Source organism: Agelaius phoeniceus, chromosome 3 (assembly GCF_051311805.1).
Source record: "Agelaius phoeniceus isolate bAgePho1 chromosome 3, bAgePho1.hap1, whole genome shotgun sequence".
NCBI classification, from domain to species: Eukaryota; Metazoa; Chordata; class Aves; order Passeriformes; family Icteridae; genus Agelaius; species Agelaius phoeniceus.
In genome coordinates, this window is record NC_135267.1 from 65,229,407 (window position 1) to 65,255,585 (window position 26,179).

Here is a 26,179-nt window from a genome sequence, read left to right on the forward strand (position 1 = left end):
CCTCCACTATTGATCCAACATGTTTAATTGGGAGTTGACAAATTATCAACTTGTCAAAAGTTAGTGCATCCACTGTATGATTACATTTTGACTGACAGCAAAATGGCAGTTTTACCTTTACTGGCTCCAGAGTGGCAGAGAATGCATCCTGCAAGGCACAACATGCAAGCCTCCACATCTCTTCAGTAAAAACAGGCCCTGCTGTCACCAACACATACCTGCAAGGACACAGGAAAATGCTACCACGTTCAAGAAGGAACTAGACAATTCTTACTCCTAAAAGGAGAAGGTTGAAAATCCCCTTTGGAAGTGTCCAAAGCTAAGCTGGATGGGGCTTTGAGCAACTTGGTCTAGTGGAAAGTTCTCTGCCCATGGCAGGAGAGTTGAAACTAAGTGATCTTTATGGTCCCTTCCAACCCAAACCATTCTATGAATCTATGAAAACAGAACAAAAGGCTTACTCAGTAGCTAGCTAATGTTATCCAATCTCCTCAGTTGTTATCCTGACCTATTTTTGTAATTACACTATAGTTTTGACTTTTTTTCCTCCTTTGTTTTTCCTCTTTAAGTAGACATCTTGCCACAAGAACCACATACTATGTAACTGTATAAATGCACGGCTTATTTTGATTATGACTGTAATAACTTGAAGACTGATAAAGGTGCTAATTGCGTCTAAAGACCTGTGAATGCCAAGAGCAGACCCTTTTTCTTAAGGATCAATTATTGACTAACTATATATAAGTAATATGCAAATGCCTTTTTTGAGAATCATGCATGTAGTATTGCCTAAAATCACAGGTTCTGAAGCACGCTGAAAACAGCCAGAAAAGGTTAATGACTGTAAAATCTTTTATTCCCCTAAAAAGACTTAAGAGGTATTGTAGACTTCTTTTGAGATGTTAACCGACTTATCAGCCCACAAGTTCTTCAAAGACATAGACATCTTTTTTGAATGTGCTAAGAGTGAACAGGTTGGGTTACCTGATACAGGAGCAGCCAACTCTGGAAATAATTTCTGTTGGTTCTGCTACACAGGCTACCAGTAACTTGAAAACATCTTTCAACATAGTATTGATCATATTTTCATAACCAATATCTATAAGGAAAAAAACACAGACTGGTTTTAACATCATTGCCTTTTCATTATAATTAGAGATAAACAGTCTTGCTACACTTACTGCTATTCAGAGAATTTGCAAAACCAAATGCTTTTTATGCAGCTATTGAAAAATGCATTGCATCAAGCTGAAAGAAGAACATCCTTTTTAGGTTAACAATACAAAATGACTGGACTGAAGTGGTAAAGGAGAAATTATCTTAGATCCTGTTTCTGATATTCTAGTTCCTTATGATCAAAGTCTTTGTATCTTCTTTTGGAAATATACTAAAGATTATGATCTTTCAATTTTGAAGATAGCCCTGCTCTGAGAAGGAGCCTGGTCTAAATAACTTCCATAAGTATCTTACAATTTTTTCCCCAAAATTCTAAACCCTAAAGAAAAAAAAATCCCAGTCAGAAATTTTTAACTCTCCTCCTATTTTATGCCTGAGCAACCAAAAAAGCAATGAAACCACCTCCTCAAGTAGCTATTCAGCAACATGTCACTGATGACAGTAAAAATAATACTACAATGACATACCTGAGTGTATGAAATTCTGAATGTGCTCCACTACAAGTTCACTGGAAAGGCCAATGGCATGCTTGAAATTAGAAGATGCCACATCCCAGTAAGAGTGGTCACCATGGCTGCGATGGAGCCAAAGAGACATCGTGGGAAGAAGAAGATGTACAACTGCATAAATGCCAAATCCTGGTCCTTAAAATAAACACAATAATGGTTGTATGTACTTGCTTATAAAGCCTACATACTCAGTAAATTTGCTAACTTCTTCCAAGCTGAAGCCTGAGGCAATGCTGAAGGAAAGAGGTTCTGAAACTTTTTTGTGGGGTGAGAGTGGCAAAATTTGGATGTAGTTATGAGGTACATTTAGCCAACTGTTTACCTGCAGTCTTTCCCAGCAGATCTGCAGGATTATGTAATTTTGTCTTCCATTTGCTAGACATGAAGCAAACATTTTCTGTGGCTAGCACATTGATAGAGTACCACACCTCTTTATTGTGCAATGAATTTAGGCATATGTTCAATATACTCTTACAAGATGCCTTTTGTCAACAGAATGATGGACTAAGTGGAACAACTTATCAGCTCTGAGGAAATCCCTTTCTAGCAGAGAAAGTCTCTGTGCAGCTTTAACACAAATAACATACTTTACAGAAATGGCTTAGGAGTCTAAAAGGTTTGGTTAGGACTCCACTAGCTCACATTTTATCAGGCCCTTTCATTACCAGGTGTCTTGGCAACGTCCCTTAGCAATTCAAAGAGCAGATCCAAAGTAGGAGGCTGGTGCTGACGGGGACAGTTGGATATGGCAGTTGTTAATTCTTCCAGTAGAATAATCCAGACGTTGATAAGGCCTACAAGTAGAGAAAGAAAGATTAAAAACCATGAATAAGATACTGCTTGACACAGGTGAAATTTGCCCTCAGAAATTATGGAAATTAATAAATTAAGTAACTTAAAGATCAAAGTAACTTAAAGTTCTTGCATGTTTACTGTTGCCAGGTAATGGTTGTGGTCAATAGCCATTTTTGAAATGATGGTTTCCTTTTCCCTCCCTTTTTGTCAAGTTTGTGTTTTGTTCCATCCTTCCACATCAATACACACCTTATTCTGGTCATACTTTACTATTCCTATTAGCTCAGTGTCTTTAACCTTGTGTAAAACATCCCAAAAAAATACATAAATAAAACCTCATCTCATTACCATTGCAAATGCTGCTCAGAATAGATTGTACTTTCTTAGGTTATGCTTGAAAATAAGATTCCTGAGGAGACTAGCCATAATTTAACTGGCTCTATTTGGTATTCAGGACTGAAGAGTAAAAATTCCTCATGAGGTATGATTAGGCTGCTTCACATGTCATCTTTAGATGTTGAAGAGGTCATGGAGCTGGACAACTGCTAGAAGAGCAGATAGGATACAGGTGAGCTCTCATCTACACTGGCAAGCAGATATCCCCTAAAATATTACAGGATACAACTAGTATTCAATAAAATTTTGAAGATGGTTAGGAATTGCTGCCCTTTAATTTTTCACAGATCCCTTAAGTATCTGCTAGTTCCTCATGATAACATGAACAACTAGAAGGATCTTACACATTACACTCTTAAGTCTCCTTAAAAGGCTAAGGGTTTATTAGGCTAAAATGGATTTACCTTGGTTCACTAATAAGTTCCTGTTCTCTGTTAGTGGTAGCTATGCTGAGGTAGTCTGTATCTTAATGATGCTTGCTAGCTAATTATGTTCTAAAATCAATACAAGAGGGAACTTTTTTTAAGATTCACTGAGCTTGCTGACTGCAAGAATCTTCCTGAGAAACAAGGAAAAAACAGTGGAATTATTACTTCGTAACTAGGTTGAGGATTTATTTATTCACACCACTTTCAGAGGGCAGTGTTGTGCCCTGTTTTGAGTCAGTTAGACTTTAATGATCCTTCTGAGTAAGGAAACAGCATAAATGACTCAGAGTGAAATATGGACGTTTTCCAGTCTGGGAGAACTGAGTATCTCTAAAACACCCTCCTGAAGAGTCCAGCATGAAATCAAGTACAGTATGAAAATACACTGCAAATATGCCAAAGTAGGTTAAAACATTTTGCCTTATCCTGCTACTGACTTTGAGCACTGGAGTGCCAGGTGAAGACTGCCTAGTGTCTTTGTAAAGTCAGTTTGCCTAGCAACATTCTGACACCATTGCCATGTAAATAACAAACTGGGTCACAGTCTCAGGGCATAGCTCTGACAAGAACCAAAAGGTTTATTTGCTGCAGGGTGGTATTTTTATTTACAGCAAGAGACTGACTGGCAGCGTCACTTCAGAACAGTAGACAGCTGAGGTGAGGAGACCCTAGGTCAAGTTCCAAGTCTGATTCAAAGCAGAGGCTTCAATGACTTGGATCTCCTACATCCCAGGTGAATATCCTAAAATCCCCTGAGAGAGAAAAACCAAACCAAACCCAGCACAGGAAGAAGTAAAAGGCTGTTTTGTGAAAAACTAGTACTTGTGACTTTCTGGTTTCAGAGAGCAACTTTTCTCTCCTTTATCCAGGGTAGCAGGAACAGGACAATCCATGTGGAGGAAGAGTCTAGATAAAGGTGGTACCAAGGGCCAGTCTGGTGAGGCACATGAATGAAATGCACCGGAGTCAGCCTGCTTTCTGCCAGATTTCAGCTGACTCTTTACAAAGGCAGCCTGGTTGGAACAGCCCAATAGTCCACATATACAGAACTGACTGTGAAGCAAGGGGTTAAGTTAGAAATGTAGCTAGTAAGACGAAGGCCATATATTTTGATTAGGGGCTTAACAAGGAGATTAAGAAAAGAGTAATTATTACCAGATGGGGATAACTGAAGAAAAGACAATATATCATGTATTTGACTTAGCTGTATTCTTAGAAATGACAGAGAACATATGAAGTATTATAAAAGGGTAGGAACAACAAATACACCTGGCTTCTAACAATGATTGGGCCCAGGAGAGGGAGTTTGGACCATGACCAAGGGGTCACAAAGTCCTGGCAACCAGATAAAGGTGAAGAATTTACCATGAGGAAGACTTCTTACTTCATCTTCTGAAGCCCACTGACCCATTTCAAAGCCCACTGACCCAATTCAAGAAGATGACTGCGCAGCCGTAATGAACATTCAGCTCATTGTAATACCAAGCGGGGGCAGGTGATGCATATGTATCGGTGTCTGTATGTCTTTATGAATATGTAGAGCTTTTGTAGATATATGGAGAAGCTACAGTTTTGGAAATTCACACATGTTTGGAGGGCTACCTCCCAGTGTGCCCAGCGTGCTGAATAAACATGTCACTTTTCAACTTGAATTAGCTGAAGAGTCTTCTGTCCGTGCATCATTTTGGCAACTGCGGCAGGACTCTCCCCTGTTTACTGCGAGACCAGGCTGTGCATGCCTCTAGGTGCCACTGGGATATTCCTGGAGCCACTGGGATATTCCTGGAGAGACCTCTGCTCCCTGTCTGCTCATTCTGGGGACAGACAAAACCGCTGGCATTACAGACAAAGGGTATGTTTATAATTATAGAAATTAGTCTCTAAGTTGTAGGTACGCATGGCTAAGGGGGTAGTTGGTAAGTCACAGGGGAGGCCCTGTGTGCATTGAAGGATTTGGTTGCTGGCTCAAGGGTAATTTGCCATGTCAAGGGGACCCACTAGCAGTTCTGGGGGTGAAGTGGGCAAATTCCTGTGTATTGCTGCTATTCTTTTATTTACTGCTATTTTTGACTCTATATCTGTGTGTGTATTTGATGAAATATGTGGGTTTTGATTCTTGTTATTGGAAATCATAGTTGTCACTGTTTTTGAGGGATATTGTGCATTTCTGAGGTAATACTACTATCTTGTGTCAAAAGGTATAGTTGCAATGAGCCGGTAACTGGCTCATTTCTAAGACAACACTGCTATCTTGTGTCAAAAATTGTACTTGCAACTAGTTGGTTTTTTTAGTTGGTGTTTTGGTTTTTGTATTTACTGTGATGTATGTTTATTTTTAATAAATTGTTAGAGGTGGCTGGCGAAGCTTGGGCTTGAGCTGCAAGGGCTCGACTGTCCAGAGAGGCACACTCTAAGTGGCTTGGGCTTGTACCAGACGAGTTCTTGGCTATAGGAGGAGACTGGGCTGTTATAAATCAACAGGATAGAAAGAGAGATAGGGTGTTTTTAGGGGGAAGATATTCAAGCTGAACGAACTGTCATTTACCTTTTGATTGGGAGTTACCCCAGCCGAGAATTAGAAATCTGTGGAGGTAGAGAAGACCAGGAATAACTCCTTGCTTTTTGTGTAATCTGACAATTTCCTATTGGGTACCTGGGTAGGACTAGGCTTGTGTCCTTCTTCATTGCAAGAGGTGGCATAGAAGGTGGTATTGTATATCTTACAGGTGGAGACCTGTGTGCCCAAGATATTTCCCGGAATCAGAATTCCCACAGTACTATAACTGGGAGAGAGCACGTACTGAATGTGAGATAGTGAATTTAGTCTGTGGAAAAGGTCGTCCCGATATTTTAGATATTTATGAAGAAGATTGGGAACAGTGCAAAATGAGTTGGAAGGACAACCCCATGTTGTTTAGTTCTGTGGCAATTCAATGGTTTAGTTCTGATATCTGATACGGGGTTTTGTTTGTGGAATTCCTGCCTGTAGTGAGAGCAATATTTTGTGTAAGATTAATTACAGTGTGGAATTTGTGGAGAAGGCTGCTATTATTTCTGCCGAGGGGCAGACAAGGACAATTTATGGGCAAAAGGTCAATTGAGACCTAGGGCTAGAGAAGCCTGTGTAGAGTGCTGGTGTGGTTTTGAGATTTGTGTGCAGTTTTGGTACATTTTCCCCCTGAGAAGGGAAATGGGGAGGTGTGGTGAGTGTGCACAGTGAAGCGTGTATACATGTGGGCTGCGCTTCAACCATGGCTAAGAGAATTAAAGGAATCTCTTTCACACAGTGGTTCGGACTTGATCCATGGGAATTTGTTACACCAGTGAATCATGGAATAGATAGAAGAAACAAACGGGTTTACCTAGAAGGATTATATAAGACTTCTGGTGGCCATTTAGTGTCTTTAGATTGGGAATTTCCTACAGTAGAGAGTTTAGAACTTCATGAAGGGATACATAGAATAGCTTGCCTCTGTGGACGTTTCTCTGGAGTCCCTGGTTCATTTAGAGGTCGGCATTGTGCATGGGTGTTATTGTAATATAATATTTGTGTATGATATTACTGATATTCTGCAGGGCAGCAAAGTGAACGTGTCCTGGGTCAGTGGAAACAACACCTTAATTGAGCTGATTTTGAACCAGAGATTTTAAAGTTGGTGTGTCCGAAGTCACGCTTCGTACCTGAAGTTGTGTGGGAAGCACCTGGGTTGTGTGGGAAGAAAAATGGGAAAAGACTGTGAGATTTTGTGAAGCAAAGTTTAGGTAGAGAGAGTGAGAAATAAGTAGCTGAGATGTCCTATGAATAGAAATAGAAATTGGAGGAGAGCGAGTTTTGTAGAGGTTGCTTGTCCAAAGGGCTGGCCTTGTGAACTCTGTGTTTGTTTCTGCTGCATTCAGTGTAAAGAGCTGTGGTACAGATAGACATTTAGGTGGAGGAGATCAAGAGAGTCACTTTGTCATTCATGTTATTTTAAGGAGACAAAGGCCACACAGAGATCTATTAAGATGTTATTGGCAACCGGTCGTGAGGGCCACAGAAGTAACAGGTTGTTTGAATCATTGGAGAAGGGGGTTTCAGGTAATTTAGGGAAGCCAGCAGAAGTAATTAGAGCTGAGTGTGCTCAGCCTATTTTTATACCCTGAGACTTTCAAATCTAGGCAAAGAGAGTTGGGATAAAGTAAAGAAGTGCTGGGAAAAGAAAAATGGGAACTAACCAGAGTAAAGAAATTTCTAAGGCTAGTCCCTTGGGTTGTATTTTGGCACACTGGAAAGAACTGGTGGGCTACAGAGGAACTGAAAATAAAAGGAATTTAATTCCATTTTGTAAACAATGGTGGCCACTTTATAGGCGAGAAGGAATTGTTAGATGGCCACTGGTTGGAGCCTTAGACTGTGACACTTTATTGCAGCAGATGTGGAACAGAAATGGTAGGAAGTAACATATGCTGATATGTTCTTTACTCTCCAGAATCATCCTGAGCAGCAGAGAGATTGTAGAATTAAACCTCCCTCTGATCTCCTGGTATTGGCCTTTGAGAAGAAATAGAGAAAATAGAGGAAAACCCAAACGATGTTGCAGTACTTGTTCAATAAATCAACACTGAACCCATCCTGACAAAGTTTATCACAAGGAGGCACTAGAACAGGAATTAGCCAATCTGTTTAGGCCTCCCCCTAAAAACTCCCCCAAAAGACAAGAGAGATCAGGAGGGGATGCAGACTCGGAAGGATTGGAGACCCTAGTTCCAACTCCAGTTCCTTCTTCCCCACATAGCCCCATAGCATCTCGGACTAGGAAGCAAGTAAAGGAAGCATTAAAGAAATAAGCTGAGCTGTCTGCTCCTCCATTTATTATTGAATCACATAAACCATCACTAGTGTTATATCCTCCATTACCTAATAGTGACAGTGAAGATGAGGAGCTCTCCCCAAATGGCCTCACAGCATCCTGGACCAGAAAACAAACAAAAGAAATAATACAAGCACCTTTATGGGCGGTAGGACCTGAAGGAAGGAGGACGTTAGTTAAAATCCCGTTTTCTACTATTGATTTACAGGTCTGGGAAAGGCTTGCCAAGAACTACCGGAGTGATCCGATAGGCACGGCTAAACAATTAAAATATATGATGAAACAACACAACCCAGATTGGGCTGATATTCAATTACTGTTAGATGCTTTGACTGAGACAGAGAAGCAGTTAATTTTGAAAACAGCAGGGAATTCAGTGGAGGATGCTTGTAGAACATCACAACTTGATGTTAAGGAATTTTTTCCCCTCCAGCATCCATGGTGGGATCCAAATATACCAGAAGATTTGGCAAAATTGGAACATTATCGGGACCTTATAATAAAAGGAACGGAGAGGGCAATCTCTAAAACCATAAACTGGCCAGCCCTATATAAAGTGAGACAAGGTCCTTCTGAAAGTCCTTCTGAATTTTTAGATCACTTGCATGAGACAATGTGTCATTATACATCTTTAGATCCTGATTCTCAGGACGGGATACAACAGTTAGCAAATTTGTTTTTGACTCAGTCCACAGGGGACATTAGGCATGAGCTTTAGAAGATCCAGGGGCCAATGGGGTGAAATTTAGAAAACTTATTAGAAGAGACATGGAGGATTTTTAGCAATGGAGAGGAAGGATACAAACAAGGAATGAGAAAACTAGTAGAAGTAGTGAGAGAAGGAGGAAAAGGGAGACGTGGGCAAGGACCACCAAAACAAGGTCTGCCTCGGCTTGGGAAAGATCAATGTGCAGGAAAATTGGTCACTGGAAAAACCAATGTCCGGAACGGAGAGAAGGTGATGAACAAAGAAGAGGAAACCCCAAAGGGAAGGGGTGGTTGCGCAGGTCAAAGCAGACTGAGGGTGACCGGAGGGACTCACCCTAGTGGACCCTCTGGTTAAAATCAAGCTACGGAATAAAGGAAAGAAAATGGAGTTTTTGGTAGACATGGGAGCAACATATTCAATGTTAAATAAAGCTTTAATGCCTATAATAGACAATTGTGTTATGGTAAAGGGGGCAATTGGCCAATCTGAAAAAGCATATTTTTGCAAACCATTAAAATATAAACTTGGAAAACAAGAGGGAATTCACAGATTTTTGTATATGCCCAACACTCCAAAGGCACTGTTGGGTAGGGATTTGTTGGAGCAGCTAGAAATAAAAATCATATTTAAATATGGGGAGGTTATTTTGGAGGTTAAAGACCAACAGTATGTAGAAATGTTGAGTTTAATATTACAATTAATGAAGCAATTAATAAGACCAGTACTGAAGATGAAGGAAAGTTTAACAAGAAAATAATGGATCAGGTATTTCCTGGGGTATGGGCTTCTAGTGTATCAGGAAGGGCAAGGAACACACCCCCTGTGGAGGACAGGCTTAAAAAAAGGAAAGCTACCTGTGAAGGTAGCTATCATGCATATCAAGGCACACCAGAAAGTGAGCTCTGAGTGTATCTGAATGAAACTGGAGTGTATCCCATTCAGCTTTAATTCCAGATGGACAAATTTCTCTAGAAGGTGAGCCAAACTATAACAAGAAGGACAAGAGATTTATTGAGACTGAAAATGGGAAATACAAGCAGGAAAGATGGGCAATTACACAAGAAGGGAAAGGAAAACTTGTAGTCCCCTCCTATTTGTTATGGTTACTATTAAAAGAGGAGCATCAGAAAACCCACTGGGGAATAGACACTTTGTATAATTATTTAATAGATAGGACTGTAGCCAGAAATTTACAAGGTAAAGTTATTCGAGTGACCAAATAATGTAGTCTTTTGCCTCCAAACTAACCCCAAAAATATTCCCAAATCAAAACATGGACAAATTGGAAGAAGCTATGGGCCTGGGCAACAGTGGCAAACTGATTTTTCTGAACTTCCCAGGAAAGGGGGTATCGATATTTATTGGTACTGACAGATACCTTTTCAGAATGGCTGGAAGCCTTTAATTCCAGAACTGTCAAGGTGCAAGAGGCAACTAAAGTACTGTCACAAGAGATAACAGCATACCATGTTTTGGAGTCCCAGCCACCATATCTTCAGACAGAGGGCCACACTTCATTTCAAAAATTGTCCAGCAGATTAGCTGCCAATTGGGCACAGACTGGGAACTTCATACTCCATATCATCATCCCCAGTCAAATGGCCAAGTGGAAAAAATGAATAATTTAATCAAGCAACAAATTATAAGGCTATGGGAAGAAGAAAAATTACCTTGGCCCCAGGCTCTTCCGTTAGTATTACTGCGAATCCAGACTAAACCAAGGACAAAAGAAAAAATTAAGTCCTTTTTGAGATATTATATGGAAGGCCATAGGGGGTACAAGAGGAAACATCAACCCCAGCAGGGGAAGAAACCCTACACAGCTACACGATGGCCCTAAACAAACAACTCAGAAATTGAGAAGCATTGGCTGGGATTTGGAGCAGGGAATTAGATGGACCAGTACATGACATACAGCCTGGAGACTATGTATATGTCAACTCTTTTGCAGAGCCACAGTGGAAGGACCATTCCAAGTGCTTCTCACCATTTTTAATCAAGGACAAAGAACAGAATGCCTGGATCCACCATACGCAAGTGAAAAACGATCCAGAAGGTGTTTGGAAAGTTACACTGGGTGGTAATGAACTGAAATTAAAGCTTACTTGGGAAAATAAGTACATTGTAAGAAGAAAAGTTAATCTAGTTTGTATTTAAAATGCCTTTGTTTCAAAGAATGGCAAGTACAATTTGGAAATTTGTGGCCTTCACGATCGTAGCTATGACCATGACCGAAGTTAATGCAATACCACGTGTGTACAATGCAACTGGTATATACACTTGTCAAGGAAAAGCTTATGACTTTTACTCCCGTAAGGCTCTGTCAAAAATGCTGAGAGTCACAAATGCATCTGTTTGGGAAGGGAGAAATGTCTGGGGATGTGAATATGCGTTTGTTCAGGATGGGTTCCACGAATTCTACCAAGAACCAATGGAACTCATCCGGATTAGCCCTGAATGTTGTGACAAATGCTTAAGCAACTGTCCTGAATTCAGACTCAGAATAGAAGGATGTGCAGACAAGAATCACAGAATTGACTATAATATAACTCAAGTCTGTGTTGCTCCTTGGAAGCATAGAATTAGAACAACCAGAACAACCATTTAGCCTCTACCAAGACAGACTGCCCATACTCAGACTACACTCATCCAGACCCTAAAAGAGATAATTTGACCTATAATTACCAATATTGGACCATATGCTATTAAAAAGACTGGAATCCAAAGGCTACTGCTTAATCCAAAATGGCCCCTGAAGCGAGTAGAAATGCCAATGCAGGTAAATGCTTCTGCCATTAAACTGGAGTGTACCCCGTTTCTTAAGACCTCTTTTATGGATGAGACCACTTGGTTACAGAAGTGTATACCATACATGCTCAGATGAAAAAGAGATTTGACTGGATTATTAAGAACAGGACTGGGGGTTTTGAATACAATGAATTCAGAGGTATTAATGAACAAATTAACTGCAGCTGGTAGTGACACAATTAAGTCACAATAGCCTTTACCATCTCCTTTATTAGCTTTAGGTACCACTCAGTGGAAAGTGTCCAAGATACTACCAGAATGGGAAAATATAGAAGAATGGGACCATGAATTGATAATCAATACCTTGGGTACAGCTACTGAGAATATTTATTTAGCTCTAAGGTGTGTACAAGCACAATTATGGATGCAATCAGTGGCTGCCTCAGTTATAAAGGAAAGTGGAGAAGGCACCTTTCTTGCTGAGATCTGCAAAATTGTTTGGGATAATTCTTCTGACTTAGAAAGAAAACTTCAGTCTTGGTGGGTTTTGGTCAATTTTACCTATGATCCTGTCACAAGTGTAGTACTGCTTTTGTTTTGACTATACATAATGCATCAGAGGATTTAATATACCCAACAGTTGCTTTAAGTTTGAATCATGAAGGAACTGTACTGTATCCTTCTGAACACAGAACATGGACACAGAAGGTTGAAGGGAAGTGTCAGACTATTAATATAGAGTCATGTGCCACGAGAAGACAATTAGGATTTATACGTGAAGGAAATATGAATAATGATCAAGATACTTGTCTGGATACAGAACAAAGCATTTGTCACTCTGAGGTTTATTCAGTCAACCAGACAACCCTGCTTGTATATATAAGTCAAGGTGTGCACGCCTCAGAATAGCATGTTCCACTATAGCGGTAGACGAGCTCATCATAAATGAAACACAATTTAATCTGTGCATTTGTAACTTTCCCAAAATTGAAGGATGTAATTTCTCCTATCAGGCACCTGCTGTATCACATCAGTATCTAAAGGCAAATTTGACTACTGTGCAAGAAATATCACCTGTGCCTATAGGAATGAATTTAACTTTAGTCAAACAGTTATCAAAACATGAAGATCTAAAGGAAATTCTTGAAGAAATTAAAATTATGGGAAAGAAGATCTGAATTACAATACATCATGACACAGACACCATACAGAGGGTCTTTAAAACGTTAGAGGAAGATATGTCTCACCATTAGTGGGATGTACTTTCTGGATGGTCACCAGAATCAATGGGTATACTTAATGCTTTAGTTCTCCCAATTATTGTTTTATTGATTGTAGTTACCATAAGTTTGATTTTGTCTGTTGTAATGACTGTTTAGAATTTGAGGATGATACAATGAGTGGCAACCTTAACATCATTATCAAAAACGTATAGTGTTGTTTTAAGAGATTGTTATCGCATGGCTTGGTTAGAGGAAGAAGAATCTGTGTATCAGTAAAAGAATTTACTAACTTTGCAGAGAAACAGGGGAATGAATCAAGGGGTTAAGTTAGAAATGTAGCTAGTAAGATGAAGGCCATATATTTTGATTAGGGGCTTAACAAGGAGATTAAGAAAAGAGTAATTATTACCAGATCGGGATAACTGAAGAAAAGACAACATATCCTGTATTCGACTTAGCTGTATTCTTAGAAATTACAGGGAATATATGAAGAATTGTAAAAGGGTAGGAACAACAAATACACCTGGCTTCTAACAATGATTGGGCCCAGGAGAGGGAGTTTGGACCATGACCAAGGGGTCACAAAGTCCTGGCAACCAGATAAAGGTGAAGAATTTACCATGAGGAAGACTTCTTACTTCATCTTCTGAAGCCCACTGACCCAATTCAAGAAGATGACTGCGCAGCCGTAATGAACATTCAGCTCATTGTAATACCAAGCGGGGGCAGGTGATGCATATGTATCGGTGTCTGTATGTCTTTATGAATATGTAGAGCTTTTGTAGATATATGGAGAAGCTACAGTTTTGGAAATTCACACATCTTTGGAGGGCTACCTCCCAGTGTGCCCAGCGTGCTGAATAAATATGTCACTTTTCAACTTGAATTAGTTGAAGAGTCTTCTGTCCGTGCATCAGCTGTGAAGGCCTCCTGAGCCCAGAAGCCATAAGGCTGCATTCCTCTACTGCTTGGCCCTGTATGTTCTAGTTCATCCAACACCCGATTAATCCACAACCCATATAAACCATACAAATAATCAGGAGACAAATGCTGCTTGTTTTTTTCTGGAGGTCATAGTGCTTTTTACGGACTTCAGAAATTCACTGTTTATTTCAACAGACCACAGGGCCTAAGTTTGGAAAGATTTAAACAATTATTCTTTATCTTTGTGGAGTGTAACTCAATACTGTTTTTTTTTTTTCTCTTAAAGGCAGGCCTGCCAATACCAACTGTAAAAGATTTTCACTCCTTTACTTCAGCTGTGGTCTAGAAAGTAGTTTTGTGTTCACTTTCAGAAATACACAATGGTTGTATTATGAATTTCAGGATAATCAAAATAATTGTTAATCAAAATATTGTTGTTTTGCCCTAAGAGAGGGGTTGTATTTTTCTTATATATGAACTGTATCTTTTACATAAAGAAGGTGACAGGACCTGAACTTCCAAGCTCTGTGTGCACACATGGGTGTGTGTAGACAACAAGGAAACAATAAACTATGAAGTTTTCCCTCCTTTTTGCTTTCAGCAGTTGGCAAAATTTGCAGCAACACATAGAAGAAACGATTAGTTCTGAATTTACTACTTTCAATGCACTTACCAGTGTCATCATCAAAGTCAGAAAGGATGCACTCAATCCCATCCTCACTGCTGGCTGACTGTTCCTGCGCTCTTCGGGGCAAGTTAACCAGCCGGCCACTGAGGAAGATGGGTTTCAAGGGCATTTTATAGATTTTGGCTAACAACTTGGAAGGGTGGAGAAGAGGGGAGAGAGAAAAAAAGAGGAGGTAAACATCCATGGGAAAGTTTGTAAAAGTAATCACATAAAACACAGGTTTGTAAAATAAAATAAAAAGTATGCAAACACAATTAGAGGCCAGAAGTCTTCCATTCACTGACAAGTAAAAAGTTGTGGGTAAAGAGAGGGAGAGCAGCAATTTAAATAACACATTTCTGAGATGGGAGTGTGTTCTCTTCTCATTTGTGAAGGGCAAAGGTTACAACTCACTGATTGCATCTATGACCTCCAAAGCTCTGTTAATCATACTATTGCAGGGATAATACCAGCATTTAATCAGGTCTTTCTAAGTAAATAATGTACTTGCAATATACAGACAAGATTTTTTTTAGTCATTCCTGTTCTACTTTTACTGGCAAGTTAAAAGGTATAACAAGATATAAATGGCTGCTTCTTTTAAAGAGGAGAAAATATTTCCCCCTCACTGTGAACTGGAGTTTGTAAGGATGAGGAACAGCAATGTGGTACAGACAGCGTATAGACAGAACATACATTAGATATATACACAGATATTTACTAATTTTTTTAGATGAACAAGATAGCAAGTTGAGTTTGGTATGTCTGCTGTTTATTATTCTGAGTTGACTTATTCTTCCCTTCTTTTCTCAGTCTGCACACTGAATCCACCCATTATCTCTGAATTTAGATATTAAGTGCTTTCAGCAATGATAGTATCCTTTGTTGTGCTTTTGTATTATATTCAAAAAACATGGCCTAGGTCCAACAAAAAGACCTGCAGGTGCTACAGAAATACAAATAACATTATAAAATCAGATAAAAAATGTCCAGGTAACCCTGGATAATAATATATGCTGTGTGCAAGAAGTTTAGAGAAAACATGCCAACATTCTAATTATTAGATATTTGACCTGAGCTTCAGATATGTCTGCATGGTACAAATAAGCTGCTTCTGCATTTCAGAGAGTGCAACCTCTTGTATTTAAAATAAAAGAATTCTCAACTGTTTTTTTTTGTTTGTTTGTTTGTTTGTTTTTGTCTTTCATTCACAACACTGTTTATGGTAACTGTTTAAACAAGAATGAATTTAGCTTTGAATTATGTTACTACGATGTTTTTGAACATTCACATTTTCTCACTTGCTCCCTGGGTCTGAGTGTTTTTACTCCTTGGTTTTCCCACTGCTAACTGGCCTGGAAGGTATGATATTCCCTCAGATTACCACTGTCCATTTGGCAGCACAGGGTATTACCATCAGGGTCACCATAGACTCTGTAGGGTTCATGCAAATCATGCAATGACTGATGCAAAGCCTGCAGGTTAGAATTATTTCCCAGGCCAGGTTAGCGCCTGTACAAGATTGTTCATCTTACCTGAGAACATCTCCTGAGGTAATCAAGCGCGGGAAGGCACAAGTCTGTAGATGCAGATCCTGATCCTGGCACACAGTCACCCATCTCCTTACAATCTACTTCCCCTGGGGACAGGAAAGGCAGCATTGGGAAGGACAGAAGAAAAACAGTAAGTACAGCATTAATTTTCTTTTCTCATTCAGTTACACCCTAACGTTTGAACAGAATCCAGAAAACATCCTTTTTTTGATCTTCTTAGATGACAACCAGGTGACCCCCACACAAACAATACAGTAATACTGGTCATAGTTTGTACACAATTTTTTATATGAATAAATGCTTTAATAAACATATACCTATTTAATATTTCTTTAGTAGAGTCTTTGGGAGTTCTAATAATCATATATAATATTATCTGTCTTATTGACTCTATTCCACTGTCTTCCATGGGTGTAGGAATTAATTCCTTATATTAAGCATTGCTTAATTATTGTAGTATTTTTTTCTATTCATTTGTACCCCACTGCCCCAGAAAATTCGTCTACCACAAGTTCTTCCTATTAGTTTATTTACTGCTTAAATCCATCATTTTATATTTTGTATACTACACTTCCTTCTGCTGTCTAATGCAGGCATCAACTCTCACAGTTTCAACTGTATGACAGATATCCTGAGGTTTTAGTGCCTCTACTGCTGGTATTCCTAACTTCAATCAGCAGACTGCTTCTCTCAGGCCAGCTTCACTAACAGAATTCAATAAGCAGAACAGTTCCAAGGCACACTGCTGCAGAGCTCCTCTCTGGATAACTCCATTCACTCCATCGTTTTCCCTGTCTGACTGTCCCATCTCAGCTAAAGTTCTGTCCACCTTAGAATACTTGGCTCAAAACCATTTTTCCAGTTTAGCCAAATACTTCTCATTCAGTGCCAAATCTGAAGTGTGATTAATGCCTATCAATATTAACATTTTCTTGCCTTAAAAAGTTATTCCTCTCATAAAGAGCACAAGATAAATATTAAAAATTTTTATTAGATCCTACTTGTTCTCCTTTCTCTATATTTATTTGCTTTTTCTATGCTCTTAACTATTCCCTCCATAATGTATTTTAAAGTTTTGTCTACTACTGAGATCAGCCAAGACAGCCAATGAAGTTTGAATCCTTTAGTTTTAAAATAAAATGCACATAGTATGGCATTGTATTTGCGGACGTTTCCCATAGTCCTATTACATTTAATACAAAAAAAGACCTTGCTTTTTGATATGTGACCACAATGGGGTCAAAATTATCTTATGAATGCAAGAAATGTAAAGAAATACAAGACAGGCTTTTAAGCTCTGCAGAAAAACAACATGAGTTCCCTTTCTTGGTACTGGGCATGTAAGTTTATTTCTCTTTTGTAGTAATAACAACAATTACAATTACATCACAAGGTGAATTCTTCCCCCATTTAAATCAATGGTGAAATAGGTCAATGAGACAAGAGTAACATTAAAGAGTAGATCTTCTGCAGTTAGGTGCTTCATTTAAATCAAAAGGAGCTACTCACAGACCTAGATTTTAAGACATGTTGGTTTATTTCCAACCATCTCTGTGAATTAATTTTCACATTCCCATCTCTGTGAATTAGTATTCATATAGAAACCAAAAGCTCCATTTTATCACAACTTAGAAGTTCTATAATTTACATCCACAAAAAAACCCCAACAATGTCACAGTTCAGTGAAAAGTGTCAAACTCTAATGATCAAGGCAAGCCATGGATCACCAGCATGGGGGCAGAACGGCCCAGCACCATTTGCCTTTGTTCTGAAGGCTGGTGAAGCATGACAATTACTCTGCAGGGTCACCCTGACAAGCTACGCCTGGTCTCTGCTGCCCACAGTGTAAAACACGCCCTGCTCTGTTGCAAACAATCCCTGCTGTCTCTGCACAATGCCAGGCCATTTCTGCAATATTCTAGGTTTGGATGTTTTTTCGTTTTATTATTTACATGAATATAAGCAAATCCTGGTGTAAACTAAGAACAAGTTAAGAAGCAGACACTTTTAATAGTGAGATGCATCTTTGCTTCCATAAAAACTTGAAGAACTGATAGTATTAAAAATGTTACAGAAATAATCCCTTGGTCTTGATTTATTTTATTTTTTTAAAGCATTCTGGACTCAACATCGTCAGTGCCCCTCTCTTTCCTACCGTGCTATGTATTACATAATTGATTTATTCGCTTCTGTGAGATATCATGACAATAGGAAAATATTTACCCAGTCCTTTGACAAACTTCATAAGGCACATAATATAACTGGTGGCAGCGTTGGCAAAGACCTGGATGTTGTCTGTGTTTAGAAATGCTTCAAAGACATCAAACACTGGAGCCTGGCGTTTCCCTGTGGAGATAACAAGATGAGAACTCTTCCTCACACTCCCTTAAAATAATTTTCCAACCATTTTCCAACAATTTAACTGAATCTGTAGAATCTTTTCTATTCTGGGCAGAGACAGAGATAATCTTAAAAGTAAAACCTTCTCTTGCTCCTGGGGCAACTCATGTAGCCTTTCATAGGAAGTGACAGAGACTCCCTCCCTTGCCCAGTCTATGACAAATACCAGTTTATGCCTGTTCAAATGGTAGGAGCAGGTTTGAACTCTTGAACTCAGGAGCTAATACTTCTGTTTGGTGGAAGTTTCTGTTTAGTTTCTGGTTTAGTTTTTGGTAACTGCCAAGATTACATCAATCATGCAGAAAACTATTCAGACTATAGAGTACCAAAATAGCCTTGATTTTCCAAAGTAGATTATCGTCTTCAAAAGCTGTGTACACCAGCATTCAGCCATCAACCATAACATATCTCAATGACAAAGTTTAGGAGGAAAACCACGTCCCTTACGTGTGACTTGTCATGTTTAAACATAATGGGGCAAAAGAAAAAATGGATTTTCCCATATTAACGCATTTCCATGCAAGCAAACACCTCCAGGAAGGATGCACATTCTTACAGAAATGTAGTCTGTAATAGCACTAGGAATATGAAAGCCTTGTGATCAAATGCCTGGACAAGCACTTGCCCAGATTATCACATTAAGTTACCCTTAGGTATAAGAGCAATAGATTTCATACAACAGGAAAGACAGTTCACAAGAGACATGCTGCTTGGATACAGTCCTTTTTCCAGTAGGATAGTGACAAATGCTCAGCCAAACTCAGTACCCCTGCACTACTGTCTTGCTCAGAATTATTCAAGTAGGTTTGACGCCTTTCTTTCTCAGTCAAATAATTTGTTAGAATGTAGAGGACAAAAGGTCAGAACAACATATCTGCTTTCCTTCCTACCCCAACTATTAAGTCAGATACTTTGGTACAGTTCTGGAGTATTGTAGTGCCACTTTCAGTTTAGGCATTTAAATATACTGAGTTAGTGTCCCCCAGGGAATCAAAAGCATATTTGAAACAGTGCAGGAAGTCCTTACCCATAGAGTATTCTCCTACGAGGTACTCTTTGACCTCTGACTTGCTGCTGCTATGCACTGTTTCCAGGGCACTGAACAAGGGTCTCCATCCCGACTGGATCTGGGTAGAACACATTTCCACCAACTCTCCTATAGAGGTGATCACCTGCAGCCAGTGTAGGAGGGGTTAAAAGAAAACAGCCAAAAAGCAGAACTGATATACAAATGGATCTTCAGAAGGAATGTCTTTAAACACATTCCTAGGCCTCACTATGATAATCTAGATTAATTTACTCTTTAAATTTTTTTAGATAGTAGAAAATCTTTATTTAATTGCTTTAAAGCCAGGTCTGCTGTCTCTGTGCTCTGCCACAATGCTGAATTGGGTAGGCAGAGCACTCTTAATTCCTAAATTCCTAATTCCTTGAAGATGATTAAGGGGCAGCATTCAAAGGGAATCAGGGAAGCACTTTCAGGTGGACCAAATGCACTCTGGAAACCATTCTTATGGGCATGGAGACCAGATACAAACGCATTGATCAGAGCTAACTTGCCTGGTCTTGGACGTCCTCATCACACAGCTCCAGCTGCATGATGCGCTCAAAGGGGCGGAAAAGTGCCTCGTTGAAGCGAAAGTGAGAAGGCTCGTTCCAGTCCATCAGCACTTCCGTGAGGATGTCATGGATGAAGGAGACAGCCTTCTGAGACACGTGTCTCTCCTTGTGACAGGCAGCCTACAAGGAAAGGAGAAGGATTAGACTATGTCCAAGCAAAAAATTTGCTTTTAGTCAGACATTTTCAAGGAAGGTAAGCACTGCATGTTACTGAACCTTCAAAACAGCTTCATCACTGATGTGACCAGGGACCCCACTGTAATGAAAACAGGAGACTACTGCCCTGGAAACAGATGACTGAGACTCTGAGCTGCCTAGAGGTCCACAGATGTATGAAAATTGGCTGACAAAAACACATAGAGCTAAATAAATTAAATACTAAAACCCACAGAACAGAACTTGTGTGAAATGCTGTCTTTTGTTTGGACTGTGTCACCCTTTTTCTCTTCCAAAGGTAGCAGCTGAGCTGGCTTTATATAGGAAAAGAAAACCTGCATCCTTTTATAGGAAGAATTGCAAGGATGCAGACCTTGACTGGAATATAAGCAGATGGGGGAGTCAGAGCCCCTTGGGGTTCTATCAGTTTTTTCTCCAGGCACAATTTGCATCATATTGCAGAGGTCCAACACCCTGTCTCAGTCCATTTCAGTAACTTAAGCACATGCTTTGGTGGCAGTATGGCAATATATGACACAGTGTATTCAACACAGAGCAGATTTGACAATGTTGGAGGTTGCTATACATTTTAAGAGCTATCAAGCCTTCTTCATCTTTCTCAGCTTTGTTCTTCATGCACACATTCCCATTTTTGTCCCCCATTCCTACCTCTACAAGGTGAGGAGCCACCAGGCTCCAGCAGCGCATGAGGTGGAGCAGCGGGCGGGATTTACTCCTTACAATTCTGAGCATGGCATCACCAAGTCGGAATAAGTGAAGAGCACTTCTCCTGTCCTGTGTGGATTTTACTTCACCTACAAGAAAGTGTAAGAATAAATGGAAGCTAAGCATCAGCTGCTCCTCCACTCCTAAATGTCTGAAGAAGAATTAGAAATTACTGATTAAGTGATTGATAATTAATAAGCTTTAGTGGGGGCAAGAAAAAGGAAAATAAACCCCAAACCAATGTAAAACACAGCCTATGCCTGTGTAGATAAAAGAACAGGAGATGGACCCAAGTTTAAAGGTTACTAAACCTACTTTAAGTGATCACTTTTTTTGCAAACATACAAAAGACAAAGGCTTGGAAAAGTCTTGCAGAAAAGTTAAGCAAGGAGTTAAATAAACTGATATTAAGACCCAAAGTGGTAGTTGTGAAAGGTTTTGGTGACATCTACAGGAAAGATTGTAAACTGCAAATTATTTGGCTTGGGTATTTAATTTTGTATTTCTTATTAAGCAAAGGATACAAAGAACAGAATGTAAGAAAATTTTTTTCTGTTCCCCAGTCACTAATACTTGTTATTTCCTGTTGAAAGGGATTAATCTTCCATTGCTCTTACTACATTTGGAAAGACACTTCATCCTCTCATTTCAAATAACTTTACACTGCTTTTATCTCTAACAAAAGACATAATCAGGGGACATATCACTTTTAAAATAAAAAAATAGCACTTAATTCCTCTATCTTAATTTTAATTTCAGTATTAAAACAACAGTTGATTGACCACTACATAACATGAAAAGACGAAATCTATTTATTAAAACTAGAGTAATGAACGTTGAGGTCTGGAGACAAGCAAGACTAAAAAACCCAAAATCTTGAAGTGTCATACCTAGAAAACAACAAGTAGCACTTCAGGGAGAGAGGAAACCAACTAAACTGGAGACTCAGAAAAAAACAGTGTCTACCACAGGACAAAACAAAACCTGTGTTATTTATGTAACTTCTGATTGATGTGAGGTACATGCTCTACTCTGTTGGGGAAAATCAAGCAGGACAAATCCCACTGCTTTAACATTCTTCATTGTGTTCTCTATCGCCCATTTCCTGAACACATCTGAGGTTATCCTACTGTCAAGTATGAAACCTAAATCCACTGTCTTAAGTCTAGACTGACCCAAGTTGCCATACTGGTCTGGGTTCAAAAATAGAGCTGTGATTATATATTGGCACACAATTAACACCCCCCAAAGTCCAAGACTCAAATGAATGTCCTGTGATGTGTTTCAAAGCAGGTGTGGATGTGGTCTCTGTCCAAATAAAGTGCTCAACTTTTTATGAAGACAAAAAATTGCTCCCACAATTGTAATAAGAAAGATTAGTCCTGTAAGCAGTACAATTATATATAAAACACTCTGTACAGGATCTTCAGGTTATTTACCTGGCATTGCTAGTGAGTAATCAACTGTATCTGTGACTGAATGGAAAAGCTGGGCCTGAGAAGCCTTCTTGAGCTGGTAAAGGAAGCCTGCCAATGCCGTCAAGTTTAACTTGTCAGCAGCATCTTCAAAAAGCCTGTAGGTAAAGAACAGAATCTAACTGAAAAATTCATGAGATGCAGACTTAAATGTGTATGTAAGAGGAAAACTCCTGTCTGTTTGTGGCTTCTATACACTGGCTTTCGTGACACATTGGTAATTGAGGGCTTTTTAATTTATGCAGTGCTGCAGCAAGACTTTGATCTAGAAGCTTTATTAATTGGAGGGTGGAAAGCAGGTTGCTGTGGAATCAACCAGAACCCTTTCAAGATTCACTACAGTGCTAAAACAGAAAGTTACTTCTTCAAGTTACCATAAGCCATTTATGAACCAGTAATCAAAGAACCAGTTGAAACATGCCCAGTCCTCACAACACATATCATCATAGCTTCACTAACTTTAGGGTTACACCAGTTTGCTCCATCTGAAGTTACCAACCCTAACCTGAAAAATAAATTAATTCAAGTCTTAAACCTAAGGTTATCATACCTGAATTGCTAGTTTGGAATATTTTGCTGAATTTGGCTGGGGTAGAGTTAATTTTTTTAACAGAGGCAAGTATGGGGCAATGTTTTGGCTAACAGTGACAAATACAAGCAAGAGTTGTTATTTTCAGCTGCAATGGGCTCCTAGGATTTAACAGTTAAAATCTATACACATGAAACAATAAGTGTGGTTACACTGGAGGGAAGATCCACAGAGATTACAGTGAAATTTCATATGGTACACCCAGAAATTGACAAAAATGATTCTCTGTTATTGCTTTTCATGAAAAACTTTTCTACAGTCCTAAGAAACAAGGAATTAAATCCTAACAAACATTTGCATTTAAGTAAAAGGGTAGAAATGAAACCAGCATCTTAAAAATGACAGTATTGCTATTCTCTAATCCTCAGACCCAAGCTGTATTGTAAGCTTCCTAAATAAAAGGTATTTTTTTGCCCAGAGTCAAATTTCTACAAGCAGTTTATGCAGTACTTTTGGCTCTGAATTTACACATAACACCTTCCTATGGGCAGAGATCAAGATGAAAAATATCAGTTGGATCAAAAAGGTCAAACCCAGGAATTTTTCAACTGTAACCCGGGCTGCTTAAAATCTAGCAGAAATAATATCAGTTGGCAGGCCATGATGAAAGGACATTTCAGACAGCCATTCTGTGACCATACTTGGCTCCCTTGCTCCTCTGGACACACTGGGGAAGCCTGACAAAGTGTCCACACAGCCCTGGCAGAAGCAGCTGCTTTCTGACTGACACTGGTCTTGTCAATCAGTCCCTTCCTGTCAGGACAAGACACCCCTTTACTTTGTTTAACTGATACAACATATCAATTTACATGCAAGAAAGAAATCCACCACTCTTGGATGCATTTGATTTGCTTGGCACAGTCACTGGTGTGCACAGATACACTCAGCTCAGTACTTGCAGGTACTGCAGAGATGAAAAAACCCCAGGTCTTTTAGAAACTGCCGGTTGTGACAAACACTCAGCTCTCTTGTGAAATTCAACTGAAGCAAGTGGCTGAAACGAACAAAGATTAAGCCCATTGCAGCACAAAAAGGGCCATTTTGGTACTGCTTTGGGAACAAGGATTCTGGTTGCTGAGAGCAGTGCTTTTACCTGTCAGCCTGCGTGGAGAGCGTGAGAACAGCTTTGGCAGCACTGGTACCACACAGCAGACTGCCTCCACGGAAGTCAAAAGCTCTGCCCTTACTGCTGTCCTTGATGAGATCCTGGATGGAAACTGGCTGAATGACAGGGTGGCTGCTCAGGGTGGTCTCTTGCTCGGGGGTGAGTGCCTGAGGAGCCTCCCCAGGCTCAGAGTCTGGGTGCTGCCCTCCGGGTGCTTGCTGGGACTGGGTGATGGTAAGGGAGGGCTGGGCAGCACCATCACTGAAGTGGGTGTGCTCCAGTGTGCTGATGTACTCACACACCCTGGGAACACACAGGAGAAGCAAAAATTAATAAACACCCCAAAACAACTCCTGCATTAAAACTCCAAATATAACACCCCAAAACAACTCCTCCCTGCAGTAATCACAGGACATTTCCCTCAAACCATAAACAGATGCTTTCTAACTCTCAAATGACACAGAGATAACCTTTCTTCTTACACATAGATAACCTTTCTTCTTTGGCCTCCCATGTGCCTAGATAGCACATAGTTTGGTGGAAGTGCCTAAAAAGCCCATTAAGGTTCCTGGGTCTGCCACAGTCTTCTGGTAACTTTGAAGCTTCCAAGCATTTTGTCCCTGTGTAGTGGTGGAAAACAGCACCATCTTTTCTTTTAGAGATACTGACAGTTAATTCACTTTGACACTGTTTTTACAGAACATCCAGAGATTGGAAAGCCCTTTTTCTCAGTCCCTTACTTTCAGGCAACATGGCCTGAATTCTGGATATTTTGGGAAAGCTGGTGAGTACCTGAATACATGAGGCCAACAGTCCTGATTATGGCTTCCCATCTCCAGACCCACATTAAGGACTGCATCCATACACAAAACATGAGCAGTGTGCAGGCAGACTCCCTGCACTTTCCCCATCTGCTCCAGTTTCTGCTCCACTTTCTGTTTCACTGTAGCATAAAGAAAAATAAATAAAATTAGCTTCTTCAGCTTTTAAACAAACACTGGTTTGTATACAGGGTAATGAAATGTATAAAAGAACATGAATTTTAGGCAAAAAGAACCCCAACCAAATCAGAGAAATCCATTTCTTCCTAATAAACCTAAGGTAGCTTTAAAACTAAAATCCTTCTTGACTGACCCTGTATTTGTGAAAAAAAAGTATGAAAAAGTGAAAATCAATGCTAGATTGACACCCTCCACCCCCAAATTCACATCCTGCTGCCCACAGAACAGTTGCAGATTGCCAGTGATATTTCTCTTCAGAGATGGCTGACTGGATATTTATTTTTACCAAAATCTCCTTTGCTATGGAAAAAAAAAATAGCATTTGTGGATTTCATATGTATTTCCATACAAAAAAATTCAAATTCACCAAAAAGCTCTTGCCAAAGTAAAACTAATTTTTATCTGAGCTACAACCATTTGGTTCTATTTATTTTTTCTGAGAACCCCTGAAAAGCTTCATTTTCATGCTGCATTGGAATAGAAACAAGTTTTGAAGCTTTGCAAGCTTTCACAGAACAGATCTGTTTGCCTCTGGCCACTGCTGCTGCCTCCTCTTTGATTCAGCACAGTCTGGCCAACTCACTTCAGCCATGTCCAGCAGAGCAGTCAAAAGCTTGTTTAAGCACAGGCTTTTTCAGTTTTGTTTTCTCTAGCAAGACACCAAATTTAAGTACCAAGCAAGGTCTTTTGTGCAACACTGTCATTTGTAATGGGCTTCTTGCTATTAGAAATTAGACATAAACAGAGAAATTTTGTGTACTTCTTCAAATAATCACTGGAGACAACCACTGGGTTTGAAATGGTGGTACAGAGATGCAGAACTTTTTATTCCATTTTAATCTAACATCATTCAGAAACAGTTTTAAATATCTGAAGATGATGACAAAAGATAATCAAGGATATATAAACCACACAGGGAGAGCGATGCAAACTCAGTTTACATTACCACCCAACACACAAAAATCCCCAAATAAGCTGTTTCTCTGATGCTCTCTGGTTGTACTAGCATCACAAGGTTTAAAAAGTACATGTTGAAAAATGCTGCTGGCTTATGCAATGTTCCACTGATATAAGTTCCATATAGAATGTAATTAGTGGGACATAATGTTAAGAACTTAGGATAGCAGGC

At 39.5% G+C, this 26,179-nt stretch overlaps 1 protein-coding gene across 2 annotated transcripts in view; it reads right to left on the minus strand.

Moving 5' to 3' along the window:
• Window positions 1-26,179, minus strand: part of ARFGEF3 (ARFGEF family member 3) — a 95,519-nt gene that overhangs the window by 14,653 nt on the left and 54,687 nt on the right. For both annotated transcript variants that reach the window (XM_054629963.2, XM_077175482.1), the window contains 13 exons: window positions 24,842-24,992; window positions 24,038-24,352; window positions 22,320-22,453; window positions 20,824-20,969; window positions 19,939-20,118; window positions 19,406-19,550; window positions 18,202-18,324; window positions 15,961-16,064; window positions 14,432-14,576; window positions 2,351-2,479; window positions 1,644-1,820; window positions 985-1,099; window positions 116-218 (listed from right to left, as the gene is read on the minus strand). In XM_054629963.2, the coding sequence (XP_054485938.1) occupies window positions 116-218; window positions 985-1,099; window positions 1,644-1,820; window positions 2,351-2,479; window positions 14,432-14,576; window positions 15,961-16,064; window positions 18,202-18,324; window positions 19,406-19,550; window positions 19,939-20,118; window positions 20,824-20,969; window positions 22,320-22,453; window positions 24,038-24,352; window positions 24,842-24,992 (1,967 nt within the window). The remainder of the gene's footprint in view (window positions 1-115; window positions 219-984; window positions 1,100-1,643; window positions 1,821-2,350; window positions 2,480-14,431; window positions 14,577-15,960; window positions 16,065-18,201; window positions 18,325-19,405; window positions 19,551-19,938; window positions 20,119-20,823; window positions 20,970-22,319; window positions 22,454-24,037; window positions 24,353-24,841; window positions 24,993-26,179) is intronic.